A 23,509-nucleotide genomic window follows, 5' to 3' on the forward strand; every position below is an offset into this window, starting at 1 on the left:
TTTTACTTAATATCTTTTTCCTAGGGAAGAGGAATTGAGCTAGTGATTGAGTCATTTTTATCATTGAATTTAGCAAATTCAAAAAGCCCTTTTGAAATCCAGCCTCTAAGAGCTCCTGTTTACAGACATTAATTGTGATAATATCCATTCCCCAAAGAGTTCCACCCCTCTCTGAACTTGACTTTCTTCCTCATTCCCTGTGGAATAAATACCACACAGTAAATGTCTGTGTGGTGAAAAAACAGTTTGGGGGTTAAAGGAGTGTTTAAAGTAATAAGGCTGTGATGCAGTGGGAAAATAACCTTCTGCTGTGCGTTTGATAGGACTGAATTCATTTTAACATAACATCTGGTACAAAAAGTTGTGAATGCAAGACAGTTGAGGGGTTGTCTAGAAAGAGAAGGGGTTGACTGTGTTTACCAATTGCCAGCAGTCAGTCATTTGCAAGTTGTGGTTTTGTCAGGCTCAGAAATGAAGTGCAATGAGGTCTACTCCGACCTTCAGTGGGAGAAGGTGGAAACCTAGCTCAGGACAGAACAGCTTGTGAGTTAGTGCGAATACACTTTCCACATGGCTCCTAGTTGGTTTTCATTTATCAGCTTACTATTGCCCTCTTTATATTCTGGAGTTTAATAAAAAAAAAATAAAAAGAGGTCTTTGAAGATTATTGGTTGAACTCGTACAGCTGAATTTACTGTAAAGGTCTTTAGTTTCCAGCTGGCATCATGTTACTAGAGATTTCAGTGTGCTTGCTCTCCTTCTTTTCTTTTTCTACTTATTTTCTTAATAAGGTAATTCCAATTCAGAATAGTTACTATAGTTCCAAAGCTTGATTGAAAGATGCATTCAGTTTTCTCTAAATATGCAGCAGTTATAACAACACAGCTGTAGTTAAAGACAGACTTTTTCATAAATCCTTATGGTTTTGCTCCTTAATCATATCAGACCGAATTAAGGTTTTATTCATTTCAGTTTCATGTTTTGTGAACACTTAATTCTAAAAACATATCTGAACTAAGTACTCCATAGTACTACCAATGGTGACCATCAGGACATGTTCTCCTTCAAGGAGCTGGCAGTTTTATAAGGAATACTTGTGTATATACACAAGCTCTATGATGAAGAAAGTAAAAATGTCCACCTTAGGTGGAGGTACAGTGACAACAGAAGTGGGAGGAATTAGTTGAGGCTCAATAGATTGACAGTTTCAAAGACTGGACTTTAAAGCTGAATCTCTATGGACATTTCAAGATTCAGTTCCATCATCCAAGGGTGGGGATATGGAAAAGATATGCTTTCTATATCCAAAAAAAACGTCTTGAACTATGATATTCCCCAAAGGAAAGGAAGATGGAGAAAGTCTTCTGGAGGCAGAGCTTAGCCCTCACTGTAGCAATGTACATTAACAAAGAAAATAACATTTCCAGCAACCAGCTGGGGTCATCTAATATAGGACAAATGAATAGCTGGTTCTGCAAAAAAAAAAAAAAATAGATGGTTCATTAAGTGCAGATGTTGACACATATTCTAAAGGGAAATTCTTGAAATTTAGTGAAAAAATAGGATGGATGCACATTGTTAAAACAGAACCATTTTCCAGGAACAGATTATTTAATGCTGATGTGTTGTAGTAGATTAGCTCTGAAGAGTAAAACTTCAGACAAGTGCCCAAATTATTTATAGCTATGTTTATTTTTAATATTCATATGTAGTCCACATTTAGTTTTACTGATTTTTTTATAATGCTCTGTAGAAAAGCAACCCCTAAATGGAACAACTCAATAGCTGGTTTGGGTCCTGCATATATTGACTATCTTGGAAACATTGTCCCAAGAAAGTCTCATTTCAAGGGTCACAAGCTTATGATGTCCTGTCCTAGATGATTTTTGAACTGTTAATACAGAGCAGACCTAAATGATGAACTCAAAACATAAAGATGCTTCCATTTAGAACACAGATTCTTTGTGACTGTCCTGCCCAAAACCATTTTGAATTTTCCCCTCTATAAAATTTACTGGTTAGCATTTTACTTTTGTTGGAACATTGACCTGTGATTATTTTATTCAGTATTTCTATATAGGCCTTTGAAAGGATACCTATCAATTTTAGTGTCCCAAATTTTCTTAAGCAAACACATTTGGTTCTGGTGTTTTCAAGGTTTCCATAGAAACAGGACATCTTGTTGCCTTTTTTTTTTAATCGCTGTGGTTTACAATTCTGTATATGGAAAGGAGGCATCTTATCCTGGCCAATGAAGCAAAACTAGTAAAATATCCATGATGTGCTAGTTTAGTATGTCTGGTGTTTTAGGGAAACCTGTATAAATCCAAGAGCTAGCACTATAGTTAGGGTGACCAGATGTATATTTTTGACAGAGCAACAGAGCTTCCTAGGCAGCGAGCCATACTTGCAGAGGGAGTGGTTGTGGAGAACTGGAAGACTGCCCTGTGCTGGTGAAATGAGAGCCAGTGTAGATGCATGAGGAGTAACAACTTCCAGGAATGCTTCCTTTGGACAGGATCGATACTTCATTGGGTTTTTAGTTGGTATTTATTTTATAATGACTAGACTTTTAGTATTTAACGTACAGTGTTCTAAAGGATTTTATTTATGTTTTGGCTTTTTATTTTGTTTGTTTTGGTATGTAGACCTCTAACCTCATGAACATAATCCTTTCTTACCCTCTGTTTTCCCTCTTTTGTGGATAGAGCTATCTCATATATTAAATTGAATTGGTTCAGATAGTGGGCAAGTAATCAAACTCAGTCCAGATGTTTTAGTTTTATTTTTTGTTTGAGTTATTAGTGACCTATTGTAAACCATAAACTTAGTGGTCATTGGCACAGTAGGCAAGTGGCTAGTAATATCACCATGTGAGTAAAAGCTCCCAAATTCAAAACAGTTGCAGGAAGACAAGAGTAAGCAAGAAGAATGAATGACTGCGATTGGGATGGAAAATAAAAATTTTAATTAATAAAAATTCATACAAAAAAGAATAAATGAAATATTTATTTTAAAATTAGTTGTGCTTGGTTTAGTGACACAGATGTCTCAGAATAGGTTGTGTTGTCTAGGAAAGGTTGTTCAGAGAACTGCATTTTTAAACTACACAGAAGATTCGTAATTAGCATGTTATCATGCTTGTAGATGAGTAAAGTCAGGAAACCAATTTGTTCTCTTTGAGCAAGTTCTATATTCCCCTAACAACCTTAATTACAGACTTGATTTGCTTAGTGGATCCTTATTTTCCAGATTTGCTAAAGGAAACCTTCAGCCAAGGTCTGTTTGAATTAGGCCAATTTTTTGAAATAGTAGAGTTTAAATTAATGAGGCTTTATTCTGTTTGGAGAGTTTGTTTTCCATCATTGATAATTATTTCCAGGAAAGTTAAATCCACAGAAAATATTCACTCAGTTTCCTTAATGTTGTTTACCAAGGCCTAAGAAGTGGCTTTTAGTTTCATGGGGCTCCAGAGAGGCCATGGCAGATGCAGAAGAAAATGAAGTGCTATAGCCTGGTCTCATACCCGCGGAGCAGGCTCTGAGCAGCATTCTAAGCCAACATTATTCCATAAAAAAGCAAACCAGACCTTGAAATTTTAAAGTATAATGTGATTGATAGAGTTCATGCCAGTGCATGCTTATACTTTAACCCCCCATGAACCTCGTGAGTTGTAAAAGCCTCCAAGTCAAGATTTTGACAGTCCTGCCAGGTGCACACTGTTCCCACACACTTTCCACAGAATCTGCTTTCTCCTACTCAGTAATCCTCATGGCTTCAGAGGCTTGATTTTCAACAAGACCTTTTCTCCCTTTGGACATTGGACATTTGCTAACATGAAGTCCATCGGAAAACAGGAAGTGGCGACAGGATTTATTTTAACAGTGTGAGTATATGTGAATTGTTGGCTGATTTCCTCCAGGCTTGTGTTCACTTAAATAGACCATTGTACTTCTTTTATCATCTGTGCCTACCTTGATGTCTTATGATTCATCCAATTCATAATATGTCCCTTTACAAGAAGGTGTGAGAAGCATAAAATGGGTTAGTATTATGAGCCCCTATACGTTTCATGCTACAACAAAGTGGTAATAAAAGCAACATAAACCTAAGATGCTGTTGAGCTCTGTCAGGATGCGAGCATTCATGTTTTCCTCAAGGGGAAAGGGCTTGTGAGATCAAAGCCACTCTGTGACTCTATCATGGGAGATTATTATCTATTTATAACACTGTGTGAGTTTCAGATAGAAAAATATTGCCAAACAGTGGCATTGGAATGCACAGTAATATAAATAAAAACTAAAAAAAAAAAAAAAAAAACCAGTTGCCACGTTCTAAATGAACATCATTTAATGGCTTTAAAAAAGTATCTACACTTTAAATGGCGTAGTTTTTAAACTGAGCAATAAAAGATATACATAAAAATATAAAGATGAGAGAATTTAAAGGACCATTAACCATTTAATAAAGTATATGCAGCACAATTATTTTAATGTTTATTATATTACCAATAAATATGTATTAAAATGAGGCTATATGAGACTGCTTTTCCTATATTTTTATTTTATTTATTAAATACCTACTTACCAGCTACTGAATGTTAGGTAGTAAATGTATAGCAGTGAACAAATAAAAGAATATCCATTTACCTTGGGTGTAATTAAATTATAATATACACATGGTACAAATAAAAGGCCTTTCAAATTTCAACTCCCTTCGAATCTAGTCATGTTACTGCAGTGTAGTGATACTTCCATGAAGCAAGGTGTTCTAAAAAACTGAGTAGAACATGGAATGACCCTAGATACAGTCTTGTGCTTTCACTCTAGCAGGCACTCAAAATATCTGTTAAAATAAGTCATGTTCATTTGATATTCCCTGATTCCCATAGTCATTATAGCCACTACCTGTTTATAGAAAGTTCTGCTATAGATTAAACCTCTACTGTCACGTGATTATGATTTAGGTTGAATGGCTTTTATCCATTGCATTTTTCCTACCTTCAGATGATGCTGTCCCTATCAGTATCAGCTGTGGTTTTATAAAAATGCATCATAGGGAAGAATCAGCAATTGCTATTTCAGCTGCACATTGTGAAGTCTTTCCAATATATTTTATGTGCTTTCCTCATGAAAACAATCAAAGTAGGAAACCTTTTTGTTGAGTTACTCCATTTTTGATGGTAAAAGAATGGAAAACTATGCTAGCAAAATTTGTCTTTGCCCTTGAAAATTGGGTTTCTTAAGCTACAACCAAACAAGAAGCAAGGAGTTGAAATGCCCTTTTCTGTTTATCAGACTGAGTTTAAACATATTGGAGGGTCTGAAGTAAAATCTGTTCCAATTTAAAAGATTGGGGAGTAGGATGGATTAAAGTCCAAGAGAGCTTGAGTACATCGAGCACCACATATTTCCCCTGTACTGAATCCACACATGGCATTTTGCTATTTACTTGAAAATGAGCACTGAGGTTATCTTGCCCTGACCAGCTTATATTCCTACATAGTTGTACACACACACAAACAGAACATACAGTGGCTTTTCCCATGGGGACAAGACTCTGTTGTTGTTAGACTTTAATAAACGGGAATTAAATGTCTTCTTTTAGAAATATGTAACTTGCTGTTGAATGTTCCTTATGTAACTAAGTAGCTAAGGAGAAATGATGTGTCAGACTAGATGGAATGCAGGATAAGATGAGCAAGGGACAAGCAGGAGAGGAGAACTCCGCTGGATAAGAGCAGGACAGGGAGAGAGCTCCACTGGATAAGATGTATAAGGAGCAGGAAAGGAAGGAGTGGATAGGAAATGCAGGAGGGCAGTAGTTAGGACTACAGTGGTCATCTGGTACCCCGCTGCTTCCATTCCCTTATCTACTCAGTTTCTAGGTTGTCCTTGGCCTCGGGAGGCTAACAGGTACCAGGTGCCCAACGGTGTTGAGTTATGCTGAGCAGCAGCTCACTGTTTTATTGTTCTAGGGCACCAGTTTCCTCTTTGGTTGTTAAACATCTGCTATGGCATGTTATTGGATCAGGATGGAGCTGACCAAGTACTATGTGGCAGTAGAATGGAACACTCGGTGGAAACGGAAGAAGTCAGGAGATGTATGTAGAGTCTTGGTCCTGCTGCCAGATAGCTGAGTAACTTTGGATACATGAAGTAAGCTGTCCCTTTAAGACTACATGTTCTCTAAGGATTTCTAGCAGTACCCTTTGGTTGAACCCATGACTATAGGGGACTTGTTCTTAGAATCCTTCTATTATAGTTTCTAACAAAATGTATTATTAGCTCTGTCTACTTCATGGGGCTGTGTCGAGGTTTAGCTATGATAAAAGAGGTAAATATACTTTGAAAATAGTGAAATATCATGAAAAATAAAAGGATGCCTCACCCCAAAGATAGCCTTTGGCGGCCAATATTAAAATAGTTATATTTAAATCAACGTATGGCAAATTACAGTGATTTTAAGAATTTTTGTGTACTTACACATATTATAGAGAACCAGGCCATGGAGAAAGTACGGATGAACTGGGTAGTAGGCATTACCGATCAGTGGTTGGTAAGGCATGAGGACGAGACATACTACTTTCCTTCCCCTTTCTACTTAATCAGGGTTCCTCTAAAACCCCACTCACTTTGCTCTGTCTCCTCAGAAAATGAACTAGAACATGGAAAACTGTTCAGAAGGGTAAAGGTCATTTTGACCCAGTGGGAAAATATATAGGAGCACAAACCTGCCTCACAGGTGCTTCTTGCACCTGTGTTCGCAGGCACACGGAATGTCATTGGTGGCGACTGTGGGCCTCTGTCTGGTAGTCACCTCTTCTCTTCTCCCATATTTAGCATTTTCTTTCATGTCTTCCTTCTAACATTTTACTGCTTTTCCTTCCTTACCTCACTAGGGTAAGCAGGCAAGAGAGGAAAACATGTAGAAAGACACAGTGAAGGAGGAATACAGATGGAAGACATTATGAGGAAATAGGAAGCGCTCGCTCCCTTTTCTTTATTTCTTACGATAGAGCACACAAGCTCACTTTGTGTCTGGTCTTTGTGGTTAGCTTCACTTCTTCCCGTAGTTGCTTTTAGTTCCCTGCCACTGATAACTATAAAAATTATCAACAGGTCACACAAGACAAACCATCATGTGCTCTGTCACCAGCACCAGCATCAAGGACTGGCAATATGTTAGAAAGGAGGTAAGACTGAACAGCTCTAACATGGCAGGCACACAAGTTAGAGTAATAACACATGTCTTGTGGCTTATGAAGTTCAAATTATAGATTTGATTGTCATGGAAAAGGGGAAGAAAGATAACGTGACATTTGTGGCAAATAAGAGACAACTTATTCAGGTCCAAATAGCAGATAGAAATCAGAAACAGGCCCACCAGTTTAGATAGGTCCAAATCCTAGTGCTTTGGTAACTCTATTATGACTTCCAGCAGATTAAATTTCAAGCTGTGGAAAGGTTTCAGAATAAGGCGAGGCTTAGTATCCCACTAATAAGACTTATTAAGTTTAGACAAAACAGATGTTTTTCGGTGGCAACAGCTCTGAATCATCAAGATCAAAATGGGAGAAGGAAGGGGAGGAAGGAAAACAAGTGAGTGCTTTCAGTGCAGTGGTTTCAGAGTGTGCTCACACTTGGACGTAGAGCTTCTAGTTAATGTCCCCGAAAGAGGAAATTCTTGAAACTGGTTCTGAATATATGTGTGTGTGTGTGTGTGTGTATATTATATATATATATGTGTGTATGTATATATATGTGTGTGTATATATATATGTGTGTGTGTATATATATATATACACACACACATATATATACATACACACATATATATACATATATACATATATATACATACACATATGTGTATATTATATATATGTGTGTGTGTATATATATGTGTGTATGTATGTATATACACATATATATTATATATATGTGTGTATATATATATATATATACACATACATACATACACGGTTATTGACCTCATAATCATATTGGTTTCCAAAAGCGAATGGGGCTTTTGAAGGAGGCAGTGCCAACTTCAGACAGTCTGTTTCTCACCTGTTTTGGGACCCTACACAAGTTGCTTAATCTCAACTTCTGTTTCTTCACATATATAATGGGAGTATTTTGAGGACTAAACAGAAGACTCCATGCATAATGCTTGGCTCACAATAAATCTTGACTCTAGTGGTTAAAGCTGCTTTGGCTCGAAGTATCACATCTAAGTACATGAGGACCAGTCTTCTAAACTTGATAGGAAAAGTCAGCCAGCAGCTTCAAAGAGGGATGTGCCCAAGTGAGGAATGGGAAAAAACATTAGAAATTCTTTTCAGGATTGTTTTATCTAGAATATGTGAAAACATTTAAGCCCTACTAATATTTGGTAATTGGGTTGACCTTAATACTCTCTCTCATTCATTCCACATTGGAGGGTTACAATAACACTTAGATGAGGAACTCTGCGGAAAGGTGTCATCTACCATTGGGTTGGTGTGGTAGTAGAACACATGGTTTCATTCACAGTTAGCACCCTACAATGTATTTCAGTTTACACTGGCTGGTTAAGTAGATTCTTTCAACTTGCATTTCTTTGTAGCAATCTTCTTAAGCTGTTCAACCAGTTTATCCAAAGCTAGATAAGCTAACCTAAGCATAATGGCATGGCTTAAGATTTCTACAACAGAATGAATAAGAGTATTAGACTGTTTGGTCAGCCTTTTTTTTCCGTGATATAAATGCTCAACCCAAGTAGTTGGAAACCACTAAGGAAAGAAAGCTGTTACCCTTGGCGGTCTCTGATTCTCCCTATTCCCCACGTGCCTCTCTTTCTGTCTCCTTTCTCTCTCTGCCTCTCTTGGTCTCTGTCTTTGATTCTCCTCATCTCTTGCTTCTTAGGGAGTTGTCTTTATACTGATCATTTTCTTAGGTTGCAACCAGTAGGACAGAAAATAATACAGAGTGATTATAATTTCATGAGCACTATTTCTTTATATTAGTGTATGTTAATTGTATAAAATGAGCTTCATTGTACAAACTTCATTGCTTGATAACATCTCTTGCACAGAAGTAAAATTTGCCGTAGAGAGTTAGGAAAAGTCTAGTTCAGGATACTCAAGAAAATGTTATATAATATATGACTACATTCTTCTTTGTTGGTGTAATTCTTGAAGAAGGTGAACCTTACTTGATAAAACAGGTTCATTTCTGTAAAGTTACCTACAATCCTAGGTCATTTGGCAACCAGCAAACCAGTAGTTAGATCTTTCCAAAAAGGGAGTTAACCTTGTCTGATCATTCCTCTTCAGCATTTTATAATTTATTATTTTAATGGGTGTTTTACACACACCCATGTGTTATTTAGTAATCCACTTATTGTAAGCTGAGTGTCCTGGATCTGAAGTGCTTAGGATCAGATGTGGTTTTCCAGTGTTCGGGTGTTCGCTGTACCTGATCTGAATCAGAAATCAGAAATGCTCTAAAATCGGAAACATTTTGAATCTCTGTTGGTGCTCAAAAAGTTTTGGGCTTTGGAGCATTTTGGACTTTAGGTTTTCCCATTAAGATGGTCAACTATTACTGTTCTAGCCTCTGTAGTCCTTCTCATAACTGACAGTAAGTGCTTAATAAGTATTTTGAAAATGAAGCAAAGGCCTTTCAAAGCTACTTGTTAAAATTCTCCCATAGCATGACTGAAGGGCCACACTTAGTCCTGCAGCTCCCTTCCTTTCTCCAAAGCGCGCCTGGGGATAAACTTAGTGACTGTACCTGCTATCAGAGTTCTTCAGCAGGCACGATTTCTTAAGCACCTAGTTACACTATGCAAGTCACTTCTGCAGCTGTGTTATTTATTCTTTTATTGTCATAATAACTCCATGAGGCCAGCGACTAGTCTGGTGAAAGGAAGGGAGCTGTAGGACTAGACTAAGCTTGGCCCTTTAGTCACACTATAGGACGATTTTAACAAGTAGCTTTGAAAAGCCTTTGTTTCATTTTCCTTCATTTTCAACATACTATACACTCACTATCTGTCATTTATGAGGACTACAGAGGTACCATTATTCTCTTCATTTTATAAACAGAACTTCCACAGATGAAGGTAATTTTACAGGTAGTCTGCAATGGAGCCAATATCCACATGCAAGGATTTCTGATTCCAGGACCCCAAGCTCTTGACCATGTTAATATATTAGGTCCTTTCCAAGTGTAAAGAGTGAGCTAGGCTGTGGTGGCGCATTCCTTTAATCCCAGCCTTGGGAGGCAGAGGCAGGTGGATCTCTGTAAGTTCAAGGCCAGCCTGGTCTGCAGAATGAGTTCCAGGACAGGCTCCAAAGCTACAGAGAAACCCTGTCTTGAAAAGCCAAGAAAACCAAACAACTTTAAAAGATGTGTTAACTGCAACTTCAATTTTGCATTTTTGGTGCTGTATTAGTGGATCCACCATTGGAATTTGTTTTCGATGGCTGCAAAGAGATAATTCGTTTAGGGATATAGACAAAAGTTTTTACATTCCAACTATTTTAAGAAGTAATTCATTTATAGCCAAGTATGAAGGTACTTGCCTGTAATCTTGGCATTTGGAAGACTAAAGCAGGAATATTGTGCATTAGTAGCCAGCCTGGGCATGTAGGAGACCTTGTCTCAAGAAATTTAATAAGCTGGGTGTGGTGGTGCATGCCTTGAATCCCAGCACACCTGTAATCCTAGGCAGAGGCAAGTAGACCCCTAAGTTCAGAGCCAGCCTCATCTATATAGCGAGTTCCAGGCTAGCCAAAGTTACATAGTGAAACCTTGTCTCAAAAAAAAAAAACTTCAATCAGCTTTAGAGTGCTCTAATTTAAATGAGGGTGAACTCCTTGGGAGATTTTTAGTCTGCATCAGTTTATTATTGTATTCCAGTCACTTGAAATCAGAACCAATCTTGTTTTTAAATTTGCCAAAATGGAAATTGCTCATGGCGATATTATAGTCTGTTTTCCAAGCCCACACAGCCTTTCCTTTTTAATATGATGAGAGTACTGTTCTTATCGTGTGTAGTAATGAATGACTCAAACTCATATTGAGTCTTTAAGATGAACCTGACTCATACAGTGAAAATTAAATTACCATTTACTCTGGCAGAATATATTTTAAAGACTTTCATCAGAAAAAGTTAAAAAAAATATTTTTCGCTGTTTTTTTTCCAAAACCAGGGTAGAGTAATCCAGAAACTCCACAGAGAAAGCATTGCATGAACATTGCACAGGATGAAACGAGACATATTTGCCATATGCACATTTAGCCATCTGTTTCTTTAGGTATCATATATTTGGCAATTTTCATCTTCCTCCATTAAATCAAAATTGCAATCAATTTATCTAATTTATAAGGGAAAAGCTTGCAGCCTACAGAGGCAGATTCTTATGATACTCTTGCTTAAAGAGGAGATTTCTGGTGGGCAGCCATGGCTATCTCAAAGAGCATGGGTTTTTAAAACAATTATTTCTTCTTTCATGGTTTGAGATTATAATATAAATACATGCAGGCATTTTAAGAATCCAAGAACTCCAATAGAAGGCCAGTGGGTGATAGCACTCTTGAAGCCTTTATGAATTTCATAGGAGCCAAGCATGTATAGCAAACCCTACAGAAGCTACCACCCTTTATTTCCCTTACCGTCTAATCCTCCCTTCCGTGTTTTCTCTTTGTCCCTTTGCATGTGCATCTCTACTGGACACGTTTCTAGGTATCTTCCTTGTATACTTTTTTGCATCCATTTTCCTTTCCTCACTTCTTTTTTTCAGCCCTCTTCCTTTTGTTCCAGCCCTGTTTTCTTGTCTCCATTCCTCTTGAATTGCTCATTATTATACCAAACTAAAATGGGCATCAAGATTCACCAACAGAATTTTTAAACAGCAAGTAAGTTGCCTTTATAAAGGAAATAAGACTTCACAGCCAGGCAGCAGTGTACATATAACATAGAGTTGAAAATTTCTTTTCCCTGCATAGCCCTTACCAAAATCAGGTTTTCTTTGTTCTCCCCTGACAGCAATATGCTAAAGTTTGAACAAGAGTAACCTGGTCTACAGAGCTAGTTCCAGGACAGGCTCCAAAACCACAGAGAAACCCTGTCTCGAAAAACCAAAAAAAAAAAAAAAAAAAAGAGTAACATGTTTGAATTTTGGTTTGTGCCCCATTATTTCTTTAAAAATGCTAAAACATGCTACTCGATGAGAAAGAGAAGCTATGTATCAATTTTCAGATGTGGTTCTAAAATTCTAGTTTTCTAAGTTAGTGTGGTGCAGATGTGTCACATATACATTCTATTCCTGGGGTCACAATGTCCAGGAATGGCAGAACAAGGAATTTCCTAATGGCCTAAACTTCTCAGAAAGAATTAAAAAAATAATTCACACACACTTCATTCCAGTAGCAGTGCTTAATTGTGTATTTAATTACTTGTGCTCCAAAATGATTGTCTATAATAGGAAGCCCTGTCACCTCGGTAACTTCCCACTTCTTAACTGATTAACAGACTCTGTTTCAGGAAGCAAATGAATGGCTCGACAGGTGCGCGTCAGTCATTTCGGTTGCGTGCAATAATATTGTTTAGGATGAGCCTTTTGTATCTAATGTTGTGCCTCTTTTCCTCTGCTTTATTTCTTCTTAGCAGATACTCTCACAAACCTCTTGATTCCTTGATGGTTGAAGTCTTATTTTCTTAATGTATTCATTGAAGTGCTATTTAACATTAGATATTAACTTTGACAGATGTTAATGCTGCTTCTCAATTAGGTGAAATGTCTTCTTGGGAAGATGCCAGATTAAACTGAATACATTTGAATTTGGTATGTGAACTAAATTACTGTTTAAACCTCTCATATCCATCATATGGTTGATGGGGCAGCCAGCTGATGTTGTGCATAAATGGTTTGGTTATTTTCCCTAGTACTGTTTAAACATTTGAAAATGGCTTCCTATCATTTTAAAGAGAAATTTCATGATCAGTTTACTACACGATCCTCCTGTTCGTTTCTTAAACTCCCTAGAATTTAAATTGGCAGATATTTGTTGGGTATACGATATCTTCAATGGACAATATTAGTAATTTATTCTTGTAATTTCCAGTAGCCAAGAAATGTATGAATGCTTTCCATTTGGCTACTAATGAATGCTACTGAATGATTGTCTATCTTCTTTTAGGCAGAGACTCTACAGGTTTGAGATTAAAAAAAAAAAGCCATGTAAGGATCTGGAGGGATGGCTCAGTGGTTAAGAGCACTGGCTGCTCTTTTGGAGGACCAGGGTTCAAATCCTAGCACTCACATGGCAGCTCACAACTATCTGTAACAACAGTTTCCAGGGGAATCTGACACTCACAGGCATATATACAGGCAAGATACCAATATACATTAAACAAATTAAGAAGTCTTCATCTGCTTCTGTTTCAAACTTTGTTGGGCAGTGGGGGTGCACGCCTTTAATCCCAGCAGAGTGAGTTCTGGGACAGCCAAGTCTATTACACAGAGAAACCCTGTCTTGAAAAACCAAAAAAAAAAAAAAAAAAAGTAAGACAAGTATTTCATTTTCAAATTTAAAACTATTATCTATTCAAAGTTGAAGGCTAATGTGTGGATACTAATTTTGGACTTGAGCCTAAAAATCTGGGTTATAGGTTTACCTCCATTTTTAGCTTAACTGAGTCACCTCATATGTCATTGCCCAACTTCAAAACACACCATCATCCTCTCCAAAGCCCTAGGTTTAACAGTGTGTATGGTGTATTCTAAAAAGGGCTTGGTTGAGATAAGCTCAATTCTCTTGGGTATCAGCTATCCACACTGGCCTGACAGCTTAGAGGTGCGTCCCCAGCGGAATTTTTATCTCTTTAGGATCCCTTAAATCCTTGCTAGGCTTTCATTGCCAGTGTATTTCTCTAGGAATTTGCATTGAGAGCCATTGATGTTTCTCTGCTCACAAGTTGAATGAAAAGTTACTTGGAGATGGGAGAAAAATGCGAATACCAACAATTTGTTTGAATTCTTTGATACAATCAGGCGATTTCCATCATGACTAATGTCCCTTTGTTGTTTCAAAGCTTTGAAGCATTGTGTTTGAATCCTAGGGTACTGATGCAGCACTGAGTATTTAATGAGTGCACTGTTTCACGTGGGGAGTCAGTGAATTTCTGGGGATAGATGATGTTAATGATTATGAATATACTTACTCTACCAAAACATAGATACTTAAAACAATTCAAGTCTTAAGTCTTATGCATATTTTACCACAATAAAACCACCTCACTAATTCCAAAAATTCTATTTACATGGTTCTAATGTATAAAGGTTTTTTTCTATTTCTTTTTGTTCTTTTTAACAGGAAAATGGAAAAATATGATTGGCCTTTTAATTACACCAGGGATACATCTCCACAATGTGTTAGCATTTTGTTCCCGTATTTGTGTGTAAAAGAGGTGCTTAAATATAAGTGTGTTTTCAACTTGCCTTGGGATGAGAGCTTGAGAATATTTTTAAGAATTTTGTCAGGAGGAAAATAAAGAGAGCCAAGCCATAGGAAATTTATGTTGTAAATTATAAAATAGTGGACTGCTTCTTTTGGAGTATGAGTTTGCAATTTCCTGACTTTCTTGGTTGATTGTGGCCTCTTGAATGATATGGATATTTATACTTTATAAATATATAACATCTTTGCATCTTCTTGAGAACATTTTCTTTTGTATGATGGGATAGATGGAGTACCAGAATGCACTGAAAACATAAATGCAGTTAAGTTTCAGAATGTCAAGAAGGGAGGAAAAAGTTTTTGTAAAAAAAGTGTATAACAAGAGCCTGTTTCAAAAATCCAAAAAGTGGGAGAAGAGTGGATTTGGCAATGAGTCACTTAAAAGGGAATTAAGTTATTTCCAAAGACCGTGGACATCGTTATGTTTCTGAGTTTGTAATCTGTGAGAATGAAGCAGTGAGAACGTTTTCTAAGCCTGGCTGCTATATAGGCTGTTTGATTATGGATGCCATTTCAATAGTTGCACTTATACTTTAGATAATCAGAGCTGTGTTCTGCTTAACCAGGAAATGATTTCTTTAAAAACTACAAGGAACATGGTGTGTGCCAAGCAAAGAGAAAGTAAGGGGGTAGGGGTGGGTGGGGCACCATTGCTTTATCTCTTCTACTCTTAGAGGAAGACCATTTTATCCTTTATAAGGGTCTCTAGAGTTTGGCACAGTGCTACTTGATTAAAGGGTCTAATCAGAGTTTATGTATGCAGAAACTCAGAGCTCCGCTGATGGGGTTAATAACCTCACAATCTCCTAATCAGACCTCTGCTGTACAGATGAGCCCTCTTTCTTGTAGTTCCAGGTTCTTGAGTCCTATCTTCAGTTGTCCTTCATTGGGCACATGAAATCCTTGTTTTTAGTCTACAATTTGAATGATTATTTTCATTTTCTTTGATTTTATTTCCTTGTTGAAAAAAATTCATCTTTTTGCGTTATTGTTCTGTGGTAACTTTTGTAGCTTGGATTAACTTTTGTATGTTTTCAATGTAATTGTATATGTAAAAAGACAGCTGTGTGATCATGCATACATTTCTTCTTCCAGTAGTTGATTCTGAGGCCTTCTAGCATGTTTCCACCACTCCAGCTTTTAGTCTCCTCAAATGTGAAATAAAGCATGTTCTGCTTTTACAAGTAACATGGAGAGACTAAAACTTGCTTAGGAGAGTGAACATTCACTCTTTACAGTTGAAGTAGTCACAGGCTTGGCCAGTAAACAATCTATTTAATGACAAATAGTGATTTATAAAATCTCTAGGTTCCAAAAAAAATACCTTGGATGATCCCTTGCACCTTTAATACATTTCTGATTCTTAATTATTTACCTAGTTGAAATGGTTGTCAGTATTTGAACTCAGGAACCTTCACATCCAGTAATGGCTTTAATCTCTGCTCTGTCTTCAATAGTGCCCTTAAAGACAGCCGTTTTCCACCAATGACAAGGGATGAGCTGCCACGGCTTTTCTGCTCGGTGTCTCTTCTCACTAACTTTGAAGATGTCTGTGACTATTTGGACTGGGAGGTAAGATTATAATATACTTTACATGAAGGTAACTCCTGAGTAGAAATTACCAATTCAGTCCAGAATATAAGGCTTCCTGTCCATTCTAATACTGAAATAAAGCTCCCCATGGAACAATGAGATACAAGTGAAGGGTTTATTTTTATGGCATTAGATTCTCCAAACTGAATGTGGTGTTCTCTTTTATCCTCCTACCTCACCTAAGTACCTAATAAGGCTGTTAATAAGTAGTGAGAAAGACTGACTGGACTCTATTTCTCCCGTCTTTCCATTCCACTGCAGTATGCTGTGACCACCACTGAATGATTAGGCAGTCAGACAACACATGTCAGAAAGAAGCAGTAAGAGAGTTAGCAAAATGCACCATGTGGGGGGAAGGCACTTTGTGACAGTGACAGAGTATTAGTAAACTAGAACTAAATAATGTGAGTTCATTCTTGACTACATTAATATACATACTTGAAGTTACACTGAAAATACTGTTCTATCTAGAGTATGTCTGTGCCTTGTTATTATCAGAGAAACCGATGTTGATTGTATTTTTCTGATTTACTATGTACAATTAAAAACTTAGGGTGACCGGGCGGTGGTGGTGCGCGCCTTTAATCCCAGCACTTGGGAGGCAGAGGCAGGCGGATCTCTGTGAGTTCGAGACCAGCCTGGTCTACAAGAGCTAGTTCCAGGACAGGCTCCAAAGCTACACAGAAACCGTGTCTCGAAAAACCAAAAAAAAAAAAACAAACTTAGGGTGATTTACTTTGGCAGTTGAAATAGCTGAACAGAGGCCATGCCTGTATTCCTAAATACAGCTGTGTTACAGGCAGTGTTCTCTGCATGTACAGAAATGTCAAGACAGGATTTCTACCATGAAGCAGAGAGAAACTTACATGCAGGATATGAAGAAACGAGTGGGAGAAGAAACAAGGGCCATTTGTTGATAAATAACATTCTCTCACACACCACTTATAAACAGAATTACTGTATCCTTATAAGAGCTTTTCTTTCTGCTGCTGTTTTCGAAGAATCATTCCTATTGTTACTGAGACTGCCTTGTAACCAGATCATTGTCCTCATAGTTAACTAGAGTTGAATTTTAGTTTTGATTTTTCCATGATTGCTCATGAGACTCCAGATGGTTTACTCCACTGCAGTTCACTACTCTGTGTACAGAGTAATATTCTGGGGATTCATCTCAGAAGATCTCTGATATGAATTATTTTTGTGACACCAGAGCTATTTTATAACTTTTTGCATAGAAGAGGATGAAAGTGTCCTTTCTGGGTTTTGTGATAGGCTTTTTTGTGTTATCAGAATATGAAAGCATCTTATGACCTTTATAAAGGAAGAAATGAAATAATTTAATAACACTTATACTAGAAAATTTGAATAGTGTCAACCCTTTTATAGAATGAAAATTTCCTTCTTTATTTTTTGTGACATTTGACATTCCTATTTGATGGTCCCTCCCTTTTCCTTTCCTCCTTCTCTTCATTTCCTCTGTCAACGGTTTTGTTTGTTTGCCACCCTGTTGCACAGGCTGCTCTTGACTGCAAGATCCTCTTACCCTCTGCTGGCTGAATAGCAGGATTGAATACGTGCTCCATGACACCAGGCCTGTTTAGAGTTTCTTTTTTGAAGAGAAGTTGACCAGTATTATGGAGCTATCTCCCAGTAGTTTTTACTTAATGGCTCTGATTCATGTTCCCACTGATGAACACTTAGTATGTTCAGTGGTTACTTTTACTGTTTTAGGACTGTTACTTTCTTTTCTCTAGCCAGAGTTTTAATTTTTGCTTTGTATATTGGAGAATGTAATGTGTATAGTGGTGGGATGGGGAGTAAGAATGGGGGAAGGTCTCAGATCAAGGGGATGACCAAGCTACAGTTACCCTTTTACCCTTACTTGCAGCCACTGAGTTGAAAATACAGTTTGAGAATGTATAAACACGTTCATTTTATTCATATGTACATATTGAGTAAATGTATGTATGTTTTTCATGGGAAAGAAAAAACTGAAAAAAAGAAGAAAAGTAACTGATAAATAGGTATGAATAAACAGAGTTAATAACATCCCCTTCAGTTCACATCAAGAACTCTCAACAGCAAAAATTCACTTTGCTGTTTGGCTTTGATGTTCATAAGATGTATCTCTTTTCTGCTAGGTGGATGGGAAGTACAGCACTTGAAATATTAGCACTATGTATTCTATCAAGTGCTATTTGTCTTTTGTGGTTACCTTCTGCCAGCTTGAATTTCTACAAGATTCCATATTCTTTTGACTTGGTATTTGGGAGCATAAATATTTGTCTTATTATGTAACATTCTCTCGTTGAATTAACACAACACACAGGATTTTGTACTTTTAGTATATCAGCATTTGAAAGTGAATTACACACAGCTATAATGGCTGTGCCAGGAGGGAGAGACTGTCTCTTTCTGTTATCTCATCACTGTTAAATAAGACAGTTGAAACTTACAAGAAATACACCTCAAAGAGTAACAATTCCAATTTTAACTCTAAGAAAGTGAGTTAGTTTTAAGTGCACTATTGTGGTTAAAAATAGAATTCTGTTCTTTTGGGAAAGATAGTTTAAAGGTTGACTTTTCTAATTATGAAAACCATTATAGCTTTAAACAATGTGTCAAAGTAGAAGTAAAAATATTTTTAATTACAGGCTGATACAGTTCCATTTCTAGATATATGCCCAAATTAATTTAAGAAAGATATTGAAACCAAAACTTAAATAAGAATGCTCATAGCAGTGCTTTTCACAATAACCACAAAGTGAAAACCCAACTATTTCTTACCAATAGTGTATCCATATCAGCCATAATCCATGATATAACATGATGAACCTAGGAAACATCATGCCACGTGAAAGAAGCCAGACACGAAAGGCCATGTACCATATGATTCCATTTATGTGAAATGTCCAGAATAGACAAACCTATAGGAAGGTTATGGATTAATGGTTGTCAGAACTAGGAAAAAGGTGAATGGGAAGTGAGTGCCTAGTGGGTACAGCATCTCCATTGGCAGTGGGGAAGGCGTTCTGGAATCAGAGGTGGTTATATAAGAGGAGAGATACATTTAATGTCACTGAATTGTGTGGTTTAAAAATTATTCCAAGCTAAAAACAAAAAAGCCTACCAAAATGGTAAATTTTATTTGTATTTTACCAAAATAAAAATAGTAAAATAAATTTTACAAATACACACACAGAGAATCTTTAGTAATTTTGACTTATTGAAGAAAACTCTAAAAAAATTTAAAGTAAAAAGAAATTAAGTCCCTAATAATCTCACCATTTGAATACATCAAGGCCTTAGTAGCATCTGTGGGCTCTACAAGCACAGATCCAACAAACTGAAAGTGTTTGGAAAACATACATCTTACCAAATATGTACATTAATTAGTCTTGCCACTGGACTTGAGTATCCTAAACTATGTTTCTTTACCTTCTATGTATAAATGCTTTTTGTACATTTGTGTAAATTCTTTTTGTACATGCTTAGTCATATATATGATTATTATGTAAAAGAAAATTATGAAGATGACCTTATGGTTTATCCTTGCATATTAGTTAATTATATATTTTTAATTTTTCATTTTGAGAAATCAGACTATACTATGAGAGCTATGACCTTCTCTTTGAGAAATTTTACATGGTCGAGTAATTAGAGCTCTTTCCCTGGAATAAAATACCATATTTGCTGTGTTTAATTTTAACATGAAATGCAAAGTCTTGCATGTGCTTATTCCTTAGGGGAAAACAAAGTTATTAAAGAATTATAAACTTAAAAAAATAAAATAGTACATTTGATATAAGCAGAAGTTGGAATAGGGCAACTGACAAAATATATTACTTCAGTAAAATCCCTTCCTAAAGGGATCTCATAAAGGTCTGAAAAGCGAGTAATTTGTGGAAAATATTCATTAGCTGATATGTTGTCATATCCACCTGCAAGGCTAAAATGATTGTTAAATGAGGAAAATTCCTCCCTCGGGGAGAATTCTAACACAATCTCTCTTGTGTTTGAAGATAGAACTTACCACCACCACTGTTCTGTGTTCTTCCATTGACAGCATTATGCTAATTCTAAATGACAGGATGATTGGCAGACATGGCACTTTAGAAAGAAAGAAAACTTCACATCGCATGTCAGAATCTTCCAAAATGACACAGCCTAAAACTAGTACAGTCCCACTGTTTGGGAGTCATGTTTCCTTTTCAAACAATATGAAAGATTGTAAGACAAATGACAAGGGGCAGAGTGTGACAGGTTGAGGCTAGGTATAGTCACCTCAACCAGTCACTTTCAGGATATTAAAAATGAATAGCCTTCGTGTTTATAGAATTTGTATGGCGTACATGCTACCAATGATTTGTTGGGATCTAATATAGCACGTAACTGACAGAAGTCAAAATATTTTACTAAATTACAATCAGGCATCTTTTACTTCTGAGCTTTAGAAGGAAGATCATTTAAAAGGCATGAAGAAGAAATTTTTTCTAACATATCCAAAAGCAAAAGCTTAGATCATATTTACGTAGATTAATGACACTTGCACAAACTTGAAGACTTTCTCTTCCTTATCTGACTTCAAAGACAGCTTTCTGGGGGATTCATTTTTAGTACATCACACTGACATGGAATCATCCATCCCATGCTTAATGGGGCTGGCCAGCATGATTCTTGTGTGATTCAAAAATCTGTCCCTGGACTATTAAAGCTAGACCTCATGTCTCTAGTCCCACTCTGTCCCTAATATAACAAAGCATCTGTCATTGTGTGTGAGCCTTGAGGACTCCTGCTACTCAGAGAGCTGTACTTCATTTTCAAAAGAACCTCTAATGCACACCTCTCAAGCGAGCAGTTCCATTTCTGATGTGTCTGGTTGCAGTTAATAATAGGGCACTTTTGTAACATCCTTCATGAGAATAAACAGATGAGATGAGCAAATTGGCTACTGTCATTATCCCCCCCCCTAAATTATAGAAGCTAATATTCTCTTTTTCATTCTCTTTTCCTCATAAAGGTTTCCAGGTTTTTTTAGATCCTCTTAATGTACAGCTGAAAACAGAGTCCCCATTCATACACAGATGGCTAGCATGACTCACAAAGTCGCTAAGTGAAATGACTTGTAGTCGCATGTATACAGTCTGTTTTCCCTGTGATTATTTTTCCGAAACTATGATGTACATTATGTTCTGTTTTTCTTCTGCCTTCAAATTCCTGCATTTATGAACACAAGACAAACAACAACAAAAAGAAATCAGTCTACCTAGCTCTGGAAATTGTGCCTCATTGTTATTTTCAGAAGGACGTTGACATGGAGTGGAAGATGCCACTGTGGTTATGGGAATCTGGTCCTTGTCACGAAGCTCTGCTTTGAGCGTTGTTCTCAGTGCTGTGAAACATTGTTGTGCTTTGCACTTACTGGCCATCTACAGAGGATTTGCTGGGTATCAACAAGTCCTCATGCAGAACAAGAAGCCTAAGGGGGGGAAGCAGCAGTTAAAGCAACTTCTTAGAAGAGGATTTAGTCCATAAATATTTGTTTTACTCATTTGGACCCTTAATGAATGGACAACAGAGTCCACTTGAGCTCGGGTCTCCTGCCTTCCTGTCTGTATTGTTTGGTGGAGGAAGTTTTTCTGTTTCCTGCCCTAGAATCTACACTGTCTTCCTTCTTCTTGCCTGGAGGTTCAGTTACAGTTCTTTCATCTGTGGTCTGCATGTGTCCCAGCATTTCATTTGTTTCAAAGTGCTGAATTCTGAGAACAAGGAGACTTGGGTTATGTTCCTAGCTGCCCCTACCCGGTTCTGTGACCTTTCTGGACCTCCGTTTCTATACTAGGAAGTTGAAAAGGTTGGACTAAGGTCTCTTTGACAGTATGGTTCTGTGGCAGGCTCCCCTCCCCCCTTTTTTTAATGGCTTCTGGTTCATTTTACATCCAGATAATGAATCAGCTATTTAGAAACCATTAAAAAAGAGTTCCCAAACTTTTGAAATGGTCATTGTCAATGTAAATGTTGGCCAAAACTTGTCAAAGAGTCCATTTTTTAAAATTATGCATTCTACATTTCATTTTCACAGAGAATTCTCTATGGTAACAAAATATTCTAAGCCTTTAATGCCTCCATTTTATTACTGTGTCATTTCTTTAAGTCAGCATTTTACATTTAAATGTAAGTGAAACAGTCACATTAGGGAGAGATTATTCATTTTACGAGAGGCACTTTATGGTCTTCCTCATGATTTCAAGATTAATCCATTTTTATTAATCAACCTCCATGTAACTGTTTAGAAACAAGCCTCTTTCATAAACTGAGCTAACCCATCCTGAGCCACATACTCACTGTACAGTTAGAACTGGGACACATTTTTCTTAATCTCTTACCAGTCAAAGATTTTCTACAGAACGATTGACCAGAGAAAACTGCCCCATCCCAGCCTTTGAAGAGTGAACTAAGTCATAGCTCTAGGTTTTGAAAAATATACATAACTTCAGCTTCCTCATCTTAAAAGTCATCTCCTTTGTTATTTCCTCTTTTAAAAATGGTAGGAATACATTTTTATAACTTTTGATGAAAAGTGGGCCTTTTATTTAAAGGTCACCTATGTTGCCTGAACTTTGCATGGAAAACTTCAGTGTTCAATTTTTCTGAATGCTTATTATAATTAGTCAAAATATAGAAATGTTTTTCCTGTAATTACACTCTGAACTGTCCCTTGTTCACTGTAAATCTTTGAGGAAGAACATTTTCTTTCATTGAAAATGATATATAAATATGTTTGGCTTCATAGCTTTTTGATGTACCACTGCTTTATTTAAAATTTTAACTGATTCTTTAAAAGTTCATAGGGGTTATTGTTAGATAGTTCAGGTACTTTAGAGTGCCACGCTATTAGGTAAAATAAATGCTATATCTGATTTTTGTTCATGGACCTTTGTAACTAAATTGGCAGGCTTGTATTCCTTATACCAAGATGTCTAAGTCTCCTACATGAATCAAAATTACTACAGAAGCTAAGAACTGATCCTAAGAGACTGAATAAATTTATTGCTAAGCTAAGGTAACTGATTTATAAGGATTTTAGACCAGAGCAGCATGTATGCATTTTATTCAAGGGGACACTTGCAGTTGTTACATAACAACAAAAAATAATCCATTAGCTGAGGTAGATGATGAAGGCAAGTTTTTATATACAATTATGTTAAAAGATTATTAATGTCTAAGTGATGAATTTATAATCAGTTATCTCTTTTGATTTATATTCCTGTTTTTTTTTTTCTACAAAATGTCTCAAGAGGTATTAAGAGAGTTCCAAGAACTGAGTGGGTAATAGATAAAGGTAACATAAGATGTACTTCTTACTGGCCCAGCTTAGGAGAAAATTGTTTTTAAGTCACTAA

General features: G+C 36.7%; 2 protein-coding genes across 2 annotated transcripts in view; one reads left to right on the plus strand and one right to left on the minus strand.

The window, feature by feature from the left end:
- Positions 1–23,509, minus strand: part of Tmem164 (transmembrane protein 164) — a 466,391-nt gene that overhangs the window by 192,253 nt on the left and 250,629 nt on the right. The window lies entirely within an intron of this gene.
- Ammecr1 (AMMECR nuclear protein 1) overlaps positions 1–23,509 on the plus strand; it is a 109,895-nt gene that overhangs the window by 71,078 nt on the left and 15,308 nt on the right. The window contains exon 3 of the mRNA XM_057759101.1: positions 15,971–16,085. Coding sequence (XP_057615084.1) covers positions 15,971–16,085 — 115 coding nt within the window. The remainder of the gene's footprint in view (positions 1–15,970; positions 16,086–23,509) is intronic.

Source organism: Chionomys nivalis, chromosome X (assembly GCF_950005125.1).
Source record: "Chionomys nivalis chromosome X, mChiNiv1.1, whole genome shotgun sequence".
NCBI classification, from domain to species: domain Eukaryota; kingdom Metazoa; phylum Chordata; class Mammalia; order Rodentia; family Cricetidae; genus Chionomys; species Chionomys nivalis.